Raw genomic sequence first — 18,108 nt, 5'->3', positions numbered from 1 at the left:
AAGAAGTGTTGAAAGACTTCAAAAAACTTCTTCTATAGCAATCTCCCAACATTAATGGAAGATCGTTCCCTTTGCAGTCAACCTAGTCCCATTAATATAAAACTCTAATTATGAAGAAGTTTCTCCTTATATTAAATGATATCTAACTCCAACTCCCAAATCCTGGAACTTCCATCAATTGGTCTTAGGACCACGCAGAGTATCCTCAGCATCTTACCTCCACATTCATGACATCATAAAGGATCTTATAAATGTATGTGGGGATCACAAAATTATGGTTTATTTTTAGTAAATGTTTGATTTGTATATCTGTTTTAAATACCTATATATTCAAGGTCACATAAAAATTTTTCAGATGAAAAGAAGTGCCAATGGTCCAACAGTTAATAAGTGTTAATAATCAATAAACATTAATTGGCTACTATTTGCCAAGTACCATACTAAGCATCAGGGATACAGACATGAAAAAAATACAGTTCCTGACTTTATGGAGTTTACAATCCAATACACACAAAAGAAAGCTGAAAAGGTGTGGGTAACTGGGTGAAGTGCCTGGTATGGTGGAGAAATCAAAGAAATCCAAATTGAATACAACTGAAGAAATGAGGAGGTGTGTTTTATCTGGACATCTGGGGAAGTATTCAATTAAAAATGAAATTTCCTAAAGTGACTGTGTGTTGCTTGTCTAAAATATAATCCATTCTCTTAGGGGTAAGTTTCTTGGGGACATTCTGGAGGCAGCCTTCATTTTAGTTTCAGTTCAATAATCCCAAAATGCAGCCAGGAGTTAAAGTCCTTTACTGTCTCTTTCCAAATCTTATCTCCAGATCCTTTATTTTCTCCTTCAAGCCTTGTCTCCTTCACTTGGGGCTCTGCTAGCTTTCTTAGAGTCCTCTCTCTCTCTTTGGTTCCCGAAGGCTCTCGTCTGAGTGTCTCCAGCCAGCACAAACGTCGAAGTTGGAATGAAATCTTGACTCTGAATCTCCTAGAGTGTGGGAATCAGATTCTGCCTCCAAGAGTGGGCTTTTGGGTGCTCCTTGGGCTTGTGGGAGCTCCTTAGAATTATGCTCTCTTAAAGGTGTGAATCTCATGGAATTTTAGTAAGTACATTACTGAACTAGAGAATTATTAAGTGCCATGCCAAATTAGATAATTATATCCATTCCACTGACTTAGCACCTGTAATGTTCTGTTGTCTCCAGAAACTACAGATGGCTCTCTGGGAGGAGATCTGCTGTCATTAACCAATTCTGACCTCGTGTAGAGACTCTTTCTCTCCCTCCAGAGAGCTGCCTCAAGTCTGGCCCAGACAAGACTCTCAGACTCTCGAGTGCTGCCCTCTTTTATCCTCCCAGAGAATGGGTGTGGGATAATGCAAGGGCTTCTGGGAAAAATTACTTCAACCAATGAACTTGCTCCTCCTAAGCATGCAAACTCCTCCCCAGGAGTTTGAAGGGGTTTAAACTCCCAGTAAAGGCTGAAGTAGAGAATTGTCAAGTACCAACTTAGCACTTAGTAAGAACCTAATATCTCATTATCTCATTAGTACTTAGTAAGAACCTAACAAGCACCTTGTAAGAATCCTAGCAAGTGACTAATCAAATGCAATGACCTTTTCTCAATTCTCATTCTCTTTGACTTCTACTCCAATTTTGATAGGGCTGATTAATTACCACCACCCCACCTCCTGCATGCTGTCTGCACCATTATCTTCAGAAACCTCAAATGCCTCTGCTTCTCTTCTGACCTCTCTCATCATTCTTATTTTATATCCTTTACTGTATTCTCCATCTTCTTCCCACATCTGTCTTTTCTCTCCTCTCTTCTCCTGTCCTCTTCTTTCTTCTTCTCTTCTCTTCTCTTCTCTCCACTCCTCTTCTCTCCTCTTTTCTTTTTTCTTCTCTTCTCCTGTCTTCTCCTGTCTTCTTCTCCACTCTCCTTTTCTCCTCTTCTTTCCCTTCTTCTCTTGTCTTTTGTCTTCTCCTTTTTCTCTATTCTTTCTCCTCTCCTCCTTTCTCCTCTCTTCTTCCTTCATCTCTCTCTCTTCTCCATTCCATACATTTCCTCCTAGACATACTTCTGTATCTCTAATCCTGAGTTCCCATCAGAGTGCAAAGTCGTACATTTTCACCTCTCTCTAAGATTTCTCTACTTGGATGAATCACTGATACCTCAAATTCAATGTATATGAGCCTTTTCTCTTTTTCTCTAATTCTGTCCCTCCTCTGACTTTTAAGTATTTTCCTCCACTGTACCAATAGCTCATGTCTGAAAACTTGGTGATAATTTTCACACTTATGTAGCACAGTATGCTGAATCTGAAGTTAGAGGACTTTTATTCAGATCCTACCTCTGACATTTATGATCTGTGTGACTTTAGAAAGATCAATACACCTCTCTGGACTTCAATTTTCTCATTTTACAAATGAGAAAATTGGATTGGAGTAATTCAAGGTTCTTAATGTGGGGTCTATGTGTCTCTCAACAAAGTATATGTACAGTTTTCAAAGGCTTCATGTACTTGAATGGGAACAAAATTACATCTTTATTTTCACTGACTTTGATGTCCTTTTTAACTGTATATATTTTATTTTATGCATTTAAGACATTCTTCTGGGAAAAGGTTCATTAGTTTTACTATATCAGCAAAGGAGTCTGACATACATACACACACCCACACACCCACCCACACACTGTGAACTAGATTTTCTCTAAGAACGCTTCTAGCTCTAGTCTATTTGCTTATGAATCTTCTTATATCTTTCCCCTCCTTCCTCTTCCCTCTTCCCTCTATTATCACCCTGTTCTTTGCTCTTATTACAATCCCCTATATTCATTAAGTTCCTCACTGGTTTTTTAGGTCCATTCCCTCTACTCCTCAATCTATACTTTGTACTGCTGCCAGACAACTTTCTTCTATATTAATAATCATATTTTTCTTATCCTTTTACTGTCACTTCCTATGAATCTGATATGGAGTATTCTAACTTGCATGTGTGATACTGACTTCTCCAGACCCATGGATTCTCATATTTAAAACTGCTTCCAGAACATCTCTGTTTGGATGATCTGCCTGGAACTTCAGACTCAGTGTGTCTACAACCAAGTCTTGTCTTCTTAACCAGTTGACTTTACTATCCCTATCTATGGCATCATGATTAATTCATTCTACCACATTTTTTATTTTGACCTTAACTGTGGCTCATCTTTGCTTCTCACATTTTGAGGATCTTATATGGGATCTTAGCAGTTTGATTATAATGTCTCTTGTAACTATCATACCCTCCCTTTTCCTATAACTACTACCCTAGTTCAGACCCTCACTACTGCCAACTTGGACAATTGCAATAGCCTTCTTGTGAATCTTTCTCCTTTTTCAAATCCATTCTTCAAATGACAATTATATTAATTTTTTATATTTCCATATCAGATAATTGTAGTCTCAGTAGTTCCCTGGATAGCCAACCTTGGAATCAGAAGGATCTGAGTTCAAATCCAGCCTTGGATACTTACTAACTACATGACTTTGGTAAAGTTACTTAATACTATTTGTCTCAGTTTCCTTCTGAAAAATGAGCTGGAGAAAGAAATGGCTCATCACTCCAGTATCTTTGTTAAGAAAACCAGAAATGATGTCATGAAGTCAGACACAACTGAAAGATTGAATAACAACAAAATTGCTTCCTGAAGAAGGTTCATATTTTATGACCTTTCAGAGCTCTTTAGAACCAGCTAGAACCAACCTTTCCAAACTCAGATCATATTGCTTCTCTGCTTCGCTCTAGGTTACAGCCAAATTGGATCAGCCCAGGCTGTGTTCTGTGCATAGAATGTTCTTCCTTCTTTATCTGTTGAATCCCTTCATTTGTGTTTGCTATTCTTTCAGTTACTAAACAAGTAGGACTCTGTATTGGAACTCATTGATGTACTTAATGTAACATTGTTAACTATAGCTGTTTGTGTGGGTGTTATCCCTTTATAGACCACAAACTCCTTGAGGGCAGGACTTATATCCTATGTAGTCTCTGTTTTTCAGAACCTCCTACATAGTAAATCATTGTTTATTCATTTATTTGTTACAATTTTGTGGCAGTGATATAATGTGGAGTGAAGCATGGAAAAGGAATCACAGGAAGCACATATGGAAAGATCATTTCTGATTGTAGGACTCAGGAAACACATCTTCATTGAATCAGAATTATGATAGATTATTAATATATTCTATTTAAATTAGCCTATTATGTTATTGTTTAGTCGTTTTTTAGTTCTGTCTAATTCTTTATGATCTCATTTGGAGTTTTCTTGACAAAGATACCGCAGTGATTTGTCATCCTTTTCTAGTTCATTTTACAAATGAGGAAACTTAGGTAATATGGTCAGGTGATTTGACCAGGATAAACAGGTAGAAAATGTGTGAGATCAGACTCAGGGCTTACTGACTCTAGGCCTGCATTCACACACACACATTGGCACATAGCTGCCATTAATCTAGTATAATTATAATTAATAATAGAGTTAGAAAGAATATTGTAAGTTATTAGTCCTTTTATAGCAAATGAAGAAAATGAACCCCAGAGAAATGATGCAACTTGTTTAAAGCCACACAGAGAACGCTTTTAGAATATTAGTCAGTGAATAAACATTTATTAAGCTTCACATGTGCCAGGCACTATGTTAAGTGCTAGGGACACAAGAAGAAGTAAAAGACAGTCCCTGTTGTCAAGGAGCTCAAATCTAGAAAGGAGGAAAACTATCTACAAAAGAAGGAAGGAATTGAGAAGTAAGGATGGATGAAATGGAGTTACTGTATTATTGTTTGGTCATTAATATTTCCTTCTCTTTCAGACTTGCCTCTAAGAATGGCATCTAAAATTATCTTCCGCTTTATTGTCCAGGAGAGCTTGCCATGAAAATGTGGTCTGTCTTTGGTTCAAAGCAGTTTGTGCTAATAAACAATCTGTTATAGACACTTCTCTGAAAAGGCTTGGTTTGAGTGACTCAGAGACCATATTTGCCTTCTTACTCATGTAAAGTAGACTACTGCATAATGGAAATTAGCAGCAGCTGAAAGAAGAGCTAGTAATAGCTCAGAATACGTTTTAGGAGCAGAGAACCTTCTAATTTGATTTTTTCAAAGTACTTTGATGAAAGGAACAGGAGAGATAATGTGGGAGTCATGGGAAAAGACCTGGCTGGAATTCCAGAAACATTATTTCATAAGTATGTGTTATTGGTCAAGTCACTTCTATGGACCTGACTTTTCTCATCTTTAAAATTGATATAATAACACCTCTCTGTCTCCTGTAGGATTTATAAAGAGCATGTGTGATGATCAATCTATCTGTCAAAGAAAAGAAATACTTTTCCAAGGTCACCCAATCATTATTCAATCAACATTTCTTTGTTATTGTTGTTGTTGAGTCATTTCAGTTGTGTCTTAACTATTGTGACCCCATTTGGAGTTTTCTTGTCAAAGATATTGGAGTGTTTTGTCATTTCTTTTTCCAGTTCATTTTATAGATAAAGAATCAAGGCAAAGAGGGTGCCAGGACTTGCCCAGAGTCACACAGCTCATAAGTGTCTGAGATTGGATTTAAACTCAAGAAGAAGAATCTTCCTACTTCAAGCCCAACATTCCGTCCACTATGCTGACAATTATTAAACACTTATTGTGGGGCAGCTAATAGTGCTGTGAATAGAGTACTAGCCCTAAAGTCAGAAGGACCTGAGTTCAAATTTGGCCTCAAGATACTTAACATTTCCCTGGACAAATCACTTAACACCAATAGTGACACACACACACACACACACACACACACACACACACACACACACACACACAAATACTATTGTATATTAGGCAAAAGGAGGCAAAAACCTTTCTCTGCCCTCAAGGAGTTTAAAAATTTAAGGAGTATACAACATGCAAACAAGTATATAAAAAGCAAGCTATATACAGGACAAATAGATAGTTAATAGAGGAAAGATGCTAGAGTTAAGAGGGTTTGAAGACAGTTTTTTGTAGAAAATAAGATTTTCATCAGGACTTGAGGCTGGAAGGTCAGTTGTCAGAATAATGGAAGGAGAACATTCTAGGTTTGGAGAATAGCCGAAAATGTCCAGAGCCAAGAGATGGAGTATCTAGTTCATGGAACAGCCAGAAGGCCAATGTCACTGGTCAAAGAGGACATGTTGCAAAGTATTTTATAAGGAAAGTACTAGGTAAAAGCCAGAGGTGATTGTTATTATTGTATAGCTAAAATATACTATAATTGTGAAATACAAAATAAAAATATGCTATATACTAAATATTTAGTATATTTTTATTTTGTATTTTACTAGTAGAATAGTATGTTTTAGATATATAATATATAGCAATGTTTTATATATATATATATATATATATATATATATATATATATATATATATATATATATCATTTTCTAGCATTAACTAAAAACATGATACAAACTGTATCATAGATACAAAGGGAACTGACTTTTGAATTAGAGGTCCCAGGTTTGAATTTTACCCTCATGCTTACTACACATATGACTACTTATTTAAACTTCTTTGGTTCCTCTTACCTCTCCTATAAAACAAGAGTTGCACTAGATGGCCTCTGAAATCGCTACCAGCTCCAGATCTATGTTTCAGTGAAATTCACTGGAAGATTGTTAAATGGAATTTTAAAAATATATCTTATTGGTGCCCTTGATCATTATACCACAGCATTTCAACTCCACCACGCTTAGATTTAACTCTTCCTCATAATGATGCTGTGGATGGAGTTGTCATGCCTAAAATCAGGAAGATTCCTTTTTGTGAATTTCAAATCTGACCTCAGCCACTTACTAGCTGTGTGAGCCTGGTCAAGTCATTTAATCCTCTCTGCCTCAGTTTCACCATCTGTTGGTTGTTTGGTGGTTGTATTTCATTCTCAAAGAAGACCAAAATGATATTATTATGTTAGAGTTGAGTTGCAGTATGTCTGACTGTGGCTGGTCAGACCAATATGAGCTCAGAATGGTCTGCCACATGTCAGACAGAAATAGTTTATATTAACATTTGGGATAGTTTCTCTAATTTTGTGCATCTCATGTTTCTTTTGGGTAATTTAATTCTGCTTTGCTCATAGAGCACAGCATCTTCTGTGCTTCTCTAATGAGAGCACATCATACTGGGCAGTTCTGTGCCAGATTGAATTAAAAGTTCTTAAAATACACCTTGAGAGTTCTTCATATCTCTTTTTCTGACTACCTTGTGAGCGCTTGCCCTGTTTAAGTTGTCCATAAAATATTATTATTTTTTTCATCATCTGTAAAGTGAAAAACTGGAAAACAAACTGGCAAGCCACTATCTCTGGCAAAGAAAACCCCAAATGGGGTCACAGAGATGCAATAAAACAAATTGGATGCAATGAGACAAATGAACAACAACAATAGTAAGGGTTAGCCCACTAACCCAGAAGGCAGTCCAATACTTGTCAGGGATGCTATACAGAGTTCCTGTTCAGGTATAGGTTTCCTTAGTTGATTTGTGAGATGCTGGTGATGTTATGGTGATGGAGATGATGAGGATGAGAATGTGTTTGAGGGTAAGGATGAAGGTGAAGACCAATTTGAACTTTTTGAAATTTTATTTTGGTTTCTTTTCAGATTCAGAGCTTTTTGAAGAAGTCACAAGCCTCTTTACAAGTTTCCAGGAGGTTTATCTGTGGAAAGGTGAGCTTTATGTGAAAGGACCAATACTCAAATAGATTGTTTTGAATATACCCTGCAATTATAGTAATCACAACTTGTCCTCATCTGCCCACCCTGTGTTCTGAAGATCTTCTTTAATTTCCCTGGAATTATGAGATCAACAGCTGAGGACTCTGGTTGTTCATTTGTCATCTTTCACTGTTGCCACAGGAACAATCTTTCCTCTCTTCAAATTATACAATTCATTCATGACATCTTTTAGTCCTGTTCTTAATTGGTTGTGTTTTTCATCTTGCTCATCCCATCATGAACTTTTTTGTGGCCTTCTACATTTTACTTTTTTCAGTTCTTCATAAACATTAGTGTTCCACTTGCCATAGAATAACATCATTAACATGTTTATTATGTGAGGGGTCAAATGCATTTATTAAATTTTGCATGTATAAGCCTAGATGTCTACATTGAATACTCTGTTCACTTCAAGGATCAGAGCCAATGAAATAGGAGGGCCTCTGCTTATCTAACAGATAAAACATCAAAGTTAAAAGGGATTTGGAAACACAAGAAAGGAACTGGGTAGGAGAAATTGTCCACTTACTAAATAACAGGGAGATAAGAACTGTACTTATTAGCAGTTGCCCCCATTACTAAAGTAGACATAACAATAAAGAGTCATTTTGCTTTTAGCATCAATATCCCTTGTCTGTTCTCACTTAAAGCCAATGGGAGAGATGATAGCTTATGTGGTGAGTCAGGCCTGAAGCTCTGAGTAAAATTGTGAGGACCCTAGGGCTTTTTTTAGCCCAGTGGTTCAAGTATTCCCCAATGGTCCATGGGGATCGGACTAAACATTCTCCAATGAGTCCTTAACCAATAAATAATTACCCAATTGTGTTACACATATTTTCTTTGCAATAATAAATAATATTAATTATAGTTTTATCATTTTAGTTGTTGTAAGCACTTAACTAATAAATCTAAAAGAATATTGTGGCTAGTGTATTGAATTACTCTAGTTTTTCACAAAGGCATTTTTTTTGTTGTTGCTGTTAAAAGGGATTTGCAGAACAAAGAAGACTAAGAACCATCACTTTAGCCCTGTGTCTCTGTCTTTGAAGCTTGCTTACCTCCCCCATCAGCATTCATAGAATCCCAAGTGGATTCTTCCTCCTTGGCTCCTGGCTAACCCCCCCCCCCCCATCCCTCTGCTAGTGCCTCTGGGATATCCTATTCTTGGCAGACCTCATCTTTGGCAGACTCCCAATATTAAAGGCCAAGGTGTTTTCTACTAATAGCTTAACGTATATCTCAGGCAGTAGTTCTCTGAAAAAAATGCAGATAACATACTTTTAAGTTTAATTTGTTATTAACATATTCTCCCTTACTTTCTTTTTTTTTTTTTTTATTATTGATAGTTATCTTATTTTATTTTATTTATTTTATAATTATAACAGTACATATGCATAGGTAATTTTTTTTACAACATTATCCCTTGTACTCCCTTCTGTTCCGAATTTTTCCCCTCTTTCCCTCCACCCCCTCCCCTAGATGGCAGCCATTCCCATATATATTAAATATCTTATAGTATATCCTAGGTACAATATATATGTGCAGAACTGAATTTTGTTGTTGTTGTTGTTGCAAAGGAAGAATTGTATTTGGACCTTCTTAAATCTAGAAAATCAATAAAACAATAAATTACAGCAACTGTAGATTTCCAAGGTATAAATGCTTGCATAGAAAATTAAGCAATTCATTCTAAGGAGGCCAATCTCCAGACTCTAGCACACCCCAGATTCCAGGCACTAGTAGATTTGCATTTTTAATATGATAGTTGCAATCCAAAGGGCTTTGCCCAGGATTCCTTCCAATCACATTACATGGTCAATAAAGGTGCTAGAGAATATAGGAAGAGTTTCTTATATCCTAATGTTTTGGTTCTAAGAAGAAAGAATCTTTTCCCTTTTTCTCATTATTTTTCAGATACAAAAGAAAGATACTATATAATGTGGTAGACTTGGATCTGAGTAATATCTATTATTTCTCAATTATGTTTAAGTTAGTAGCAGATATTTTTCATGCTCACAGAGATGATGATGAGAGTTAGGTAAGGGGTACCTAGATGAAATTAGGGTTAATTGAGGTCTAGTGGCAGTTTCAGGGTACAGAGAGTCAAATAGAGCTCCCCTGCAACCCCTTTGGATTCAGTGCAAGGATACAGAATTAAATGAGGTCTAGTAGCCGCACAAGAGTCCCCTGTAAAGGAATTTACAGACCCGAAAACCTAGATTAATAAAAGAGGTTTATTTGGGGTTTGGAAGTAAGGGTAAAGGTAGAAAGATGCCAGGGCCAGGCTGGTGCTGAGCGGACAGGAACCCTTGGCAGGCCGATTTAAGGATGCCATGTTTGGAGCTCCTGCAAAGAGTGGGCTCCAGGGTTCCCCTTTTTATAATGGGGCTTTTGGTAATCTTGAAGGTGAATGGAGTCCTATGTTGGCTCCTGACAGGTTTTGGCCAGGGTTAGAATTGAATAGAATTCAATGGGTTTTTAGATAAGGAACTGTTTGTGCTGGGGGTTGGGAAAGCCTGAGCAGATCATTAGAGTGGGGGGCTGGGACAGCCCAGCTATCTCCCATTGGTATTCATGGAGGCTGGGAATTAGAAAGGAATCTTTAACCCACATCAATGGAACCGAAAGAAGTTTCTCTTTTTGTTGAAATATTAGAAGGAAGATATGATATTTTAAAAGGTTCAAGAGACAGTTTCTGGGTAATTAAATAATTTTATTAATAAAACCAACAGGTTATTAATAAAGGATGATCATTTGGCAGTCTATCTTAGACAAAAGACAAGAGGGCAACCGGCTCACAGTTTTTATACCTTTAGATGTTCAATAAGAAGTTGAGTAGGAAATTATCTCTACTTGGGCTAGCTAGACAGAAGGATGTTTCTCCACTCAAGCTTGAATAGAACACAATGAGCTTCCCCATGCTGGATGAAATTCCTCTTAGGGTTAGGTGGGATCTGACAGAGATGAGAAAAGTTAATACAATCTCCTTAAGGGATCCTTACCTTTCAAAAGAACCTTTGAAAGTCTTTCAAAATGCCTGAATTTTTAAAATGAGGAATTTAGAAAAAAATGGAGACCTTTGAATCTTCCCACAATATTGGTTATTAATAACCATTCCTCTCAAAGATCAGAGAGAAAGCAAAACTCACAGATCATTCTCAAACATTTTTGTGCCCCTTTGCCAGCCAGGTCCATCATATAACAGCCAAGTAAAATCCTCACTAGCTGACTTGATATTGATAGATGGTTCAGCCATCCAATGCCTTTGGTGGAAAAATTAACATTTACATAATAGATTTATAAAACATTTTATGTATTGCATCCCATTTGATCCTCACAAATTAAACTCTCTGAAAAAGGTGCTATTATAATCCCCTTTTTTGGAAACTGAGGAAACTGAAAGTCAGAGAAATTAATTGACTTGCTCAGAGTCAAATAATCTTTGAAGCCCTGGCTTATGGTGGGCACTTAATAAATGCCTATTGATTGCATGTAAAAAAACGAACCCTGTCTTTCTGACTTAAAGTCCACAATTCTTCTACTTGTTCTATCTTACTTCCCTAATTTCCCTTCTCATTGTATGTGACTCAGAACTATTCCTGGAATATATTGCAAAGATCCATGAATATATTGATGTAAAGTTGGATATACTGATTGAAAGCATTACTTTCTTTGAATCCTCAATACTTTGTACAATGCCTGACACATAACAAGCACTTAATTAAATGTTTGTTGATTGACCTTTATTATTAGGAAAGGGGAAGATGAAGAGGAGAACAAGCATTTGTTAAGCACCTTCTATGTGCCAGGCACTGTGCTAAGTACTTTATATTGTTAAGTCATTTGATCCTAATACTTGTCCTGTAAGGTTGGTTTGATTATGATCCCAATTTTTTTTTAATTCTGGAAACTAGGGCATGCCAAATTTAGTGACTTGCCCAGGACCACAAAACAAAAAGTAATTAAATCTGGATTTGAACTTAGGCCTTTTTAGCTCCAGGCCTAGTGTTCTGTCTATTATGCCACCTGACTGGTAAAACTAATGTCTCAGTTGGTGGTTTAGACATCTTATTCTTGTTGCTTCCAACGTGGAACCAGAGTGACTGATTTCTCTTTTTTTCCAGATTCAGATGTAAATACTGGGGTAAAGGCTACAGAATGTAGCCGGGATGCAGCTCAAGGATCAGTTACTCCACCAATATCAGGTAATCATAGTTTAGTACTGGATTTTTCATGCATATAGACTTGATTCTTAGGGGGGAGGGAACAACATTTATGCCTTTTATGTAATAGAAATTACTATTACATTATGTAGCCTTTCCTATATATGTATGTATGACCTTGGGTAGGCCACTTAATTTCTTTTAGTCTTAGTTTTCTTGTTTGTAAAATGGGTACCTATCTCATTGTGTTGTTGTGAAGACTTAAGGACAACATTAACTTGCTGTGGGCTAAAAAAACATCCCATCAAAAAATAAAATTTAAAAAAGCATCCTATTAATATTTTGATTCATCTGCTGCTGCTTGATCTCTTCTTTTGGAAGCTTACATGGGAATGAGAGCTAGAAATATAGCTAAAGGCTTTCCTTAGCAGTAAGTAGCCAACAGTGCCAGTGAGTGCGCATGGATCAAACATTTAAGAGATAGGTGCTTCAAAGATACCTGAGATGACCTATTTAAATATTGAGACCTTAACTATGAACTATGCAACAGTATGTTGGATGGAAAATCCTTCCTTACAAAAGGGAAGTGGTTATTGTATTTATTTAGCATTCTCTCCTTTGGAAGTGGACAATTTGGCAGTTTGATGGCAGAGGCTTAGAGAAGGAAAGATGGGGAGAATACAAAATCTAATTTTGCACCTTCTTGGCCAATTACTTTCCTGGGTCTCAATATAATAACGTGATTAAGGGGGAAATCTTTCTCATTTTTTGATTTTTTTTGCCTACTATCCCAATTTTCTTCCTCATATTTTCCCCTCAGGGGTTTCTGCTAAAGGTAGAGGGGTCTCCCATATAATTGGAGCAATGCAAAAAATTGGTAACACTCTGTAGATGATGGCTGGCATGAGGAAAGGGGAGGGAAGAACAAAGAAGAGATACAAGTCTGGATCTTGATAACTAAGAAGGCTTTTGCCTCATCTTTCAAAAGAAAACATGTGGTAATAATTTTTGAGGGTGCAAACACAAATTCGGTGTTTGACAATCTCAAGTGGAACATTTGACTCAAAATCAAGAGACCAAGCTTCTTGAATTAACTTTTGATTCATACTGTGCTCATCTTTCTGCCCCCTCAATTTCACAGGTATTAGAAATTTACGGTAATGCTGCATTTCTCCTTTTGAAGTGGAGGGAAGACTGAACTGGGCATGTCAGTCAGGAAATGGAAATCCTAGTCCTGACTTTGCTACTAGTTAGTGTTGTAATCTGGACCAACCTTTCTGAGATTCAGTTTCCTCCTCTGTAAAATTAGGAAATTGAGCTAGATAGCCTCTAAAATCCTTTTTACTTCCAAATCTGTAACCCCATGACTAATTGTCCTTTTGACAGCTAAGTGGGACAGTGGATAAAGTCCAGAGTCTAGAATACCTGATTTCAAATGTGACTTTAGAAGCTAGCTATGGGCAAGTCACTTAATCCTGTTTGCCTCAGTTTCCTTATCTGTAAAATGAACTGAAGAAGAAAATGGCAAACCACTCTAGTATCTTTGCCAAGAAACGCTCAAATGATATCACAAAATGTCAGAAATGACTAAACAACAACAATAATAAAGTCCCATCTGGCCCTGATATTCTACTTTCTGACATTCCAATAACTAAGAACACTTTCAATGACAAAATTTTGAAGTTTGTGTTCTAACACTCTGTGTCCTAAGGATGCTTTTGTCACTAATATCCTATGTACTATTTTCTTACATTCTATATTCTAAGGACCCTTATCAGTTCTCACATTTTATGTCCCAATTAACTCTAAGAATCTGTCTTTTTAGAGAATCAACTCAACATTATATGACCCTGTTAATCAAGTTATTTTCAAGTATTGTTTTTATTGTTGTATATTTCCATTTGTTAAGTTGTTTCTTGTGAGGTTAGTAAGCATAGTGGTTGGTATGTTGAAAGTACTTAATAAATATGAATTGAATGACTAACTGAATAATTGATATTTATAAGTCTGTTTTATAAAAAGTGTTCCAGGGAAAGATTGACACAGATCCCAAAGAAGTCAGGGACAGCATTGAGATCTGGGCTCTGTGTGAATTGAGAGTCAAGCCCTAGGATTGGTTAGCTAATACTCTTAACCTATTTTTTTATGCAGATAAAAGATTGAAAAGAAGTCTTAACAAAAAAAGGCTCTAGCTTAGACACTCTCATTGTACCCACCTCATTATGGTCCTTTTGAGCCTCTCATTTCCAGTACAACAATCTTATAACTGCCAAGATTCTGGGTGTTTCCTCACCCATTTAGAAACATGCATTTAGTCTGTGAATAGACACACTGTCTAGAATTGTACTGGTACTCATAAATGTCCCCCTGAAAGTCTAGTCTATGTAACTTTTTCAAATCTTTTTGGGGGCTCAGTTTCTCTGACTGTGAAATAAAGGAACTGAACTAGATGGCCTTACAGATTTAATAATCTGTGTTCTATCATTCCCTGTTAATAAGTTTCATTGTGGGATCTTTGAGGAACAGAATTTTGATTTTTATACATACATCCCCAGTGCCTAACACAGTGTCTGGCACATAAAAAGTATTTAATAATTGATAGGCAATATGGAACAATGGAAAGAATGATCGATTTTGAGATAGAGAACCTACATTCATATCTTGACTCTACCACTTAGCCCCTTTATGGCCTCTGATATCTAGGTTTAGATCCATATAATTCAATGATAATGATAATAATTATTATAGTATTTACATAGCTCATTAAGATTTAGAAAGCACCTTGTATGTATTATCTCAAATATCACCACTCTAGGGAGTAGCTGATATTATTATCCCCATTTTAAAGATAAGGAAACTGAAGTTTAGAGGGGCTGGGTGATTTGCCCAGGATCACACAGTTACTAAAAGCCTAAAACAGGATTCTAAGGACTTCCTGGGATCCCAACTCCAATACTCTATTGGCTACTTGATGTTTAAAATGCTTCTTATTTGACAGATTCTAGATTGAACATTCTGTTTGATGTTCAACATTCTCTATAGATCAAGGTCCCTTCCAGTTCTAAACTGGGAAGAGAATAAGCAATTATTAAGAACTTACTATACACCAGGTACAGTTTTAAATACTTTACAAGTATTATCTGAAAATGCTATGATTTTAATTTAATGTCCATAAACAATTTCCTTTCAACTCAGTTTTTCTTTTTCAGATTCAACAATGGAACTCTTCTCCCCAGTGGACACAAAACTTGTTCTTATAGATGGAAAGAGCACTGTGCCCAGCCAACAATACCGTCTCTCCAGGTTCCAATATTCAGCTCAGCAGGCAAAGCTCTGGTGTCTCTCTCGTAAGAAATCTCAGATATAATGAGACCCTTGTCAATTGTACAATCAGACATCACTAGCTTATTCACAGACTTGATTGTGAGACGTATAAGATTTAATTCAATAAGTATTTATTGACCAATTAAACCGTATTCATCCCTGTATTAGTTGCTGTGAGAGTGCACTATGTTGATCAAGTATGTAATTTGGCCTTTGCCCTCAAGGAAATTATCATCTGTTTTGTTCTAATGCCAGTTATATCACTCCCTCACTTTTGCTCTTCAATCTCTAGAATGCCATTCCTACTTCCTATCCTTTGTCCAGACCCAGATCAACTCTTACCTTCTCTCTCCATTATCATCCTGACCTATAATGATTCCTCCTTCCTCTCAATTCCTATGGCACACATTGGCTATATCATGTTATGCCTTTTATTGTTAGTTTTTTCCCATCCCTTCAACTAGGCTGGAAGGTCTTTGACTATAGGAACTATTACTTCTACATCTTTTTAAAAAATTCTCACCATGTTCAGCACAGTGCCCCTCAGATCCTAGCTAGGTGTTCCAAAAGTACATGAAATTGGTATTTACCAGATGATGAACAATAAAGTCCTAAAGTGAACTTAATTAAATATCTTAATAACATATACTAAGTGATACCAATCTTGAATAAATCAATTCAACAACTATATATTAAGCATCCTATTTTTAATTTATCCTGAATATAGCTTATTTGTACATAATTGTTCTCATGTATCTTCCTCATTGAACTGTGAGTTCCTTGAAATCCGAGACAGCTGTTTGCCATTCTTTTGTATCCTGGTCCTTAGCAGAGTGTTTGGCACACAGTGGGCACTTTATAATACTTATTGATTGAATAAAGAGAACTATATTAGGTATTGGGGCCATATAAAAATGAATGACAATGTCTGTGCCATAATGGAGCTTCCATTCTAAGATATCTGTCTACTCCAAATAATATAATGTAAAATGTAATTTGTTAAGGATATAAGAGGTTGCAATTGGATTGATTGCATGTGAGCAGCCGCAGTTATCACTCAGCTTTCCTTCTAACTCATTGTAGTTTATTATTATCTCTGTTCCACGGGGGCTTCTCTATGTCCCCTGAATCCATCCTTCCTTTCATCTTTTAGAACATTAGGGCAAAGGGAGGAAGGTAATGCTAATGGGGAATCCCTGGGCTTCCCCACCCACTCAGGAACTCCCCGAAGACAATACCTTCCATCTCCTCCCTTACTGATCTCAAAGGTTCAAAGAAATAAAAAGTTAAAAATAAAACAGGTCATACCCACAAAAAGTTTGGGGAACCCCAAGGTTACCCAAACTTGATGTGATGATGTAAACTTAAGATGAAATAGATTGAAGAAATTACCTTTACCAATTACCTGGCATAGAGTTCAGGGTAGCCCAAACAATTCCTAGCAGACAATTGGTCAATTTTTAGAAAATTCTTTTTGCACTTAATGATGACAAATCAATCAAATCAAAGAATTAATTTATAAAAATATGTGTTACCAATGTTAATTGACTAACGGATTAACTAATTTCAGGGAAAGGCTTTTGGACCAGGAACAGAATGAGTCAGAAATGAGGGGCCAGTCAGAAAAAAGCAATTTTCAAAACTAAAATACCTCTTGTCTGTCTGTAGGCTGTGCTCAAGACAATACTTTTTGTCAGTTGGTGGAAGTACGGAATACCAGCAGTGGGGATTTCACCTGCATACTCTTCCCAGAAGTTCAGACATGTGACAATTCCTTCACATTCACACCTGAGAGCTGCATTTTTGTCCTTCCTTACAGACCACAGACCCTTTTTCATAAAAAAGGTGAGGGTTACTTTTTTGTATTCAGAAAATATCTTTCCTTTTGTAGGATATATTTTATTATTTATTATCTTGTTTTTTTGCTATCTTTGGTTTATTTTTTTTTCAAAATCATCTTTATTTCCAACTAGATCTCCCCTATCCAATGAACTATCCCTTGTAAAAAAGATAAAAAGGGACACAAAAAAGGAAAAATAGCAAAACCAACCAACACATCAACTGTGCTTAATAACATATGTAATATTCTACACTCATAAATTTCCACATCTACAAAGAGGGTAGGGATGTATATTTTTTCTCCTTTTCTCTGGAGCTAAATTTGGTCATTTTAATTGCATAGTGTCCAGTTTTAACCTATTTTATTTTAATTTCCATTATTGTAAGTCATTGTGTATTTTGTTTTCTTCTTACACCATTATGCATCAGTTCATATAAGGCTTCCAGTGTTCCTCTACTTTGCTATAGTGCGCCAAACATTTTTAAACAAATAAAATGGCAGAAACTTCTGTTCTGCAGGCATCAGCTCTCTTGCTCAGGAGAAAAGTCCTGGATTAAGAACAAGACAGAGAGCCCTTTTTCTTTGGGTTAGAAATAGCAGGGAATGAAAATCAAATCTCTGGAAGTTCTTTTGAGCACCCACGTGTTTGCAGCATATTTTCTGACTCCAGTTTCTCAAGACCAGACAGGCTGCATCTTCCTTCAGTGTCTCAGGGTCCCCCAAGGGGTGTAGTGATCCACACCATCATTATACATGTGAAAACAAGCTAAGTCAGCTGAACTTAATTTCAAATTAACACAACCTTACAATAATACTTGCAATTCATCTTTCTATCATACTGAAAGATATAGAAAAAGCCCTCACTTGTGTGTTATAGTTTACAAAATACTTTCATATGAATCATTTTATCATATCTGTTCCCCTCATCTGTGTGAGATAAGTAGAGTAAATATTATTCTTCCTACTTTGCAAATGAAATAACTGGAAAAGCACCTTGTATAAGAACTA

The 18,108-nt window shown here is 36.4% G+C and overlaps 1 protein-coding gene across 1 annotated transcript in view; it reads left to right on the top strand.

The window, feature by feature from the left end:
* Positions 1 to 18,108, top strand: part of TG (thyroglobulin) — a 375,444-nt gene that overhangs the window by 148,783 nt on the left and 208,553 nt on the right. The window contains 4 exon segments of the mRNA XM_074265101.1: positions 7,660 to 7,725; positions 11,898 to 11,978; positions 15,146 to 15,283; positions 16,929 to 17,105. Coding sequence (XP_074121202.1) covers positions 7,660 to 7,725; positions 11,898 to 11,978; positions 15,146 to 15,283; positions 16,929 to 17,105 — 462 coding nt within the window.

The sequence above is a fragment of the Sminthopsis crassicaudata genome, chromosome 1 (genome assembly GCF_048593235.1).
Source record: "Sminthopsis crassicaudata isolate SCR6 chromosome 1, ASM4859323v1, whole genome shotgun sequence".
NCBI classification, from domain to species: domain Eukaryota; kingdom Metazoa; phylum Chordata; class Mammalia; order Dasyuromorphia; family Dasyuridae; genus Sminthopsis; species Sminthopsis crassicaudata.
Note: the sequence above shows the minus strand (reverse complement) of the source record. Positions and strands in the feature narration are given on the sequence as shown.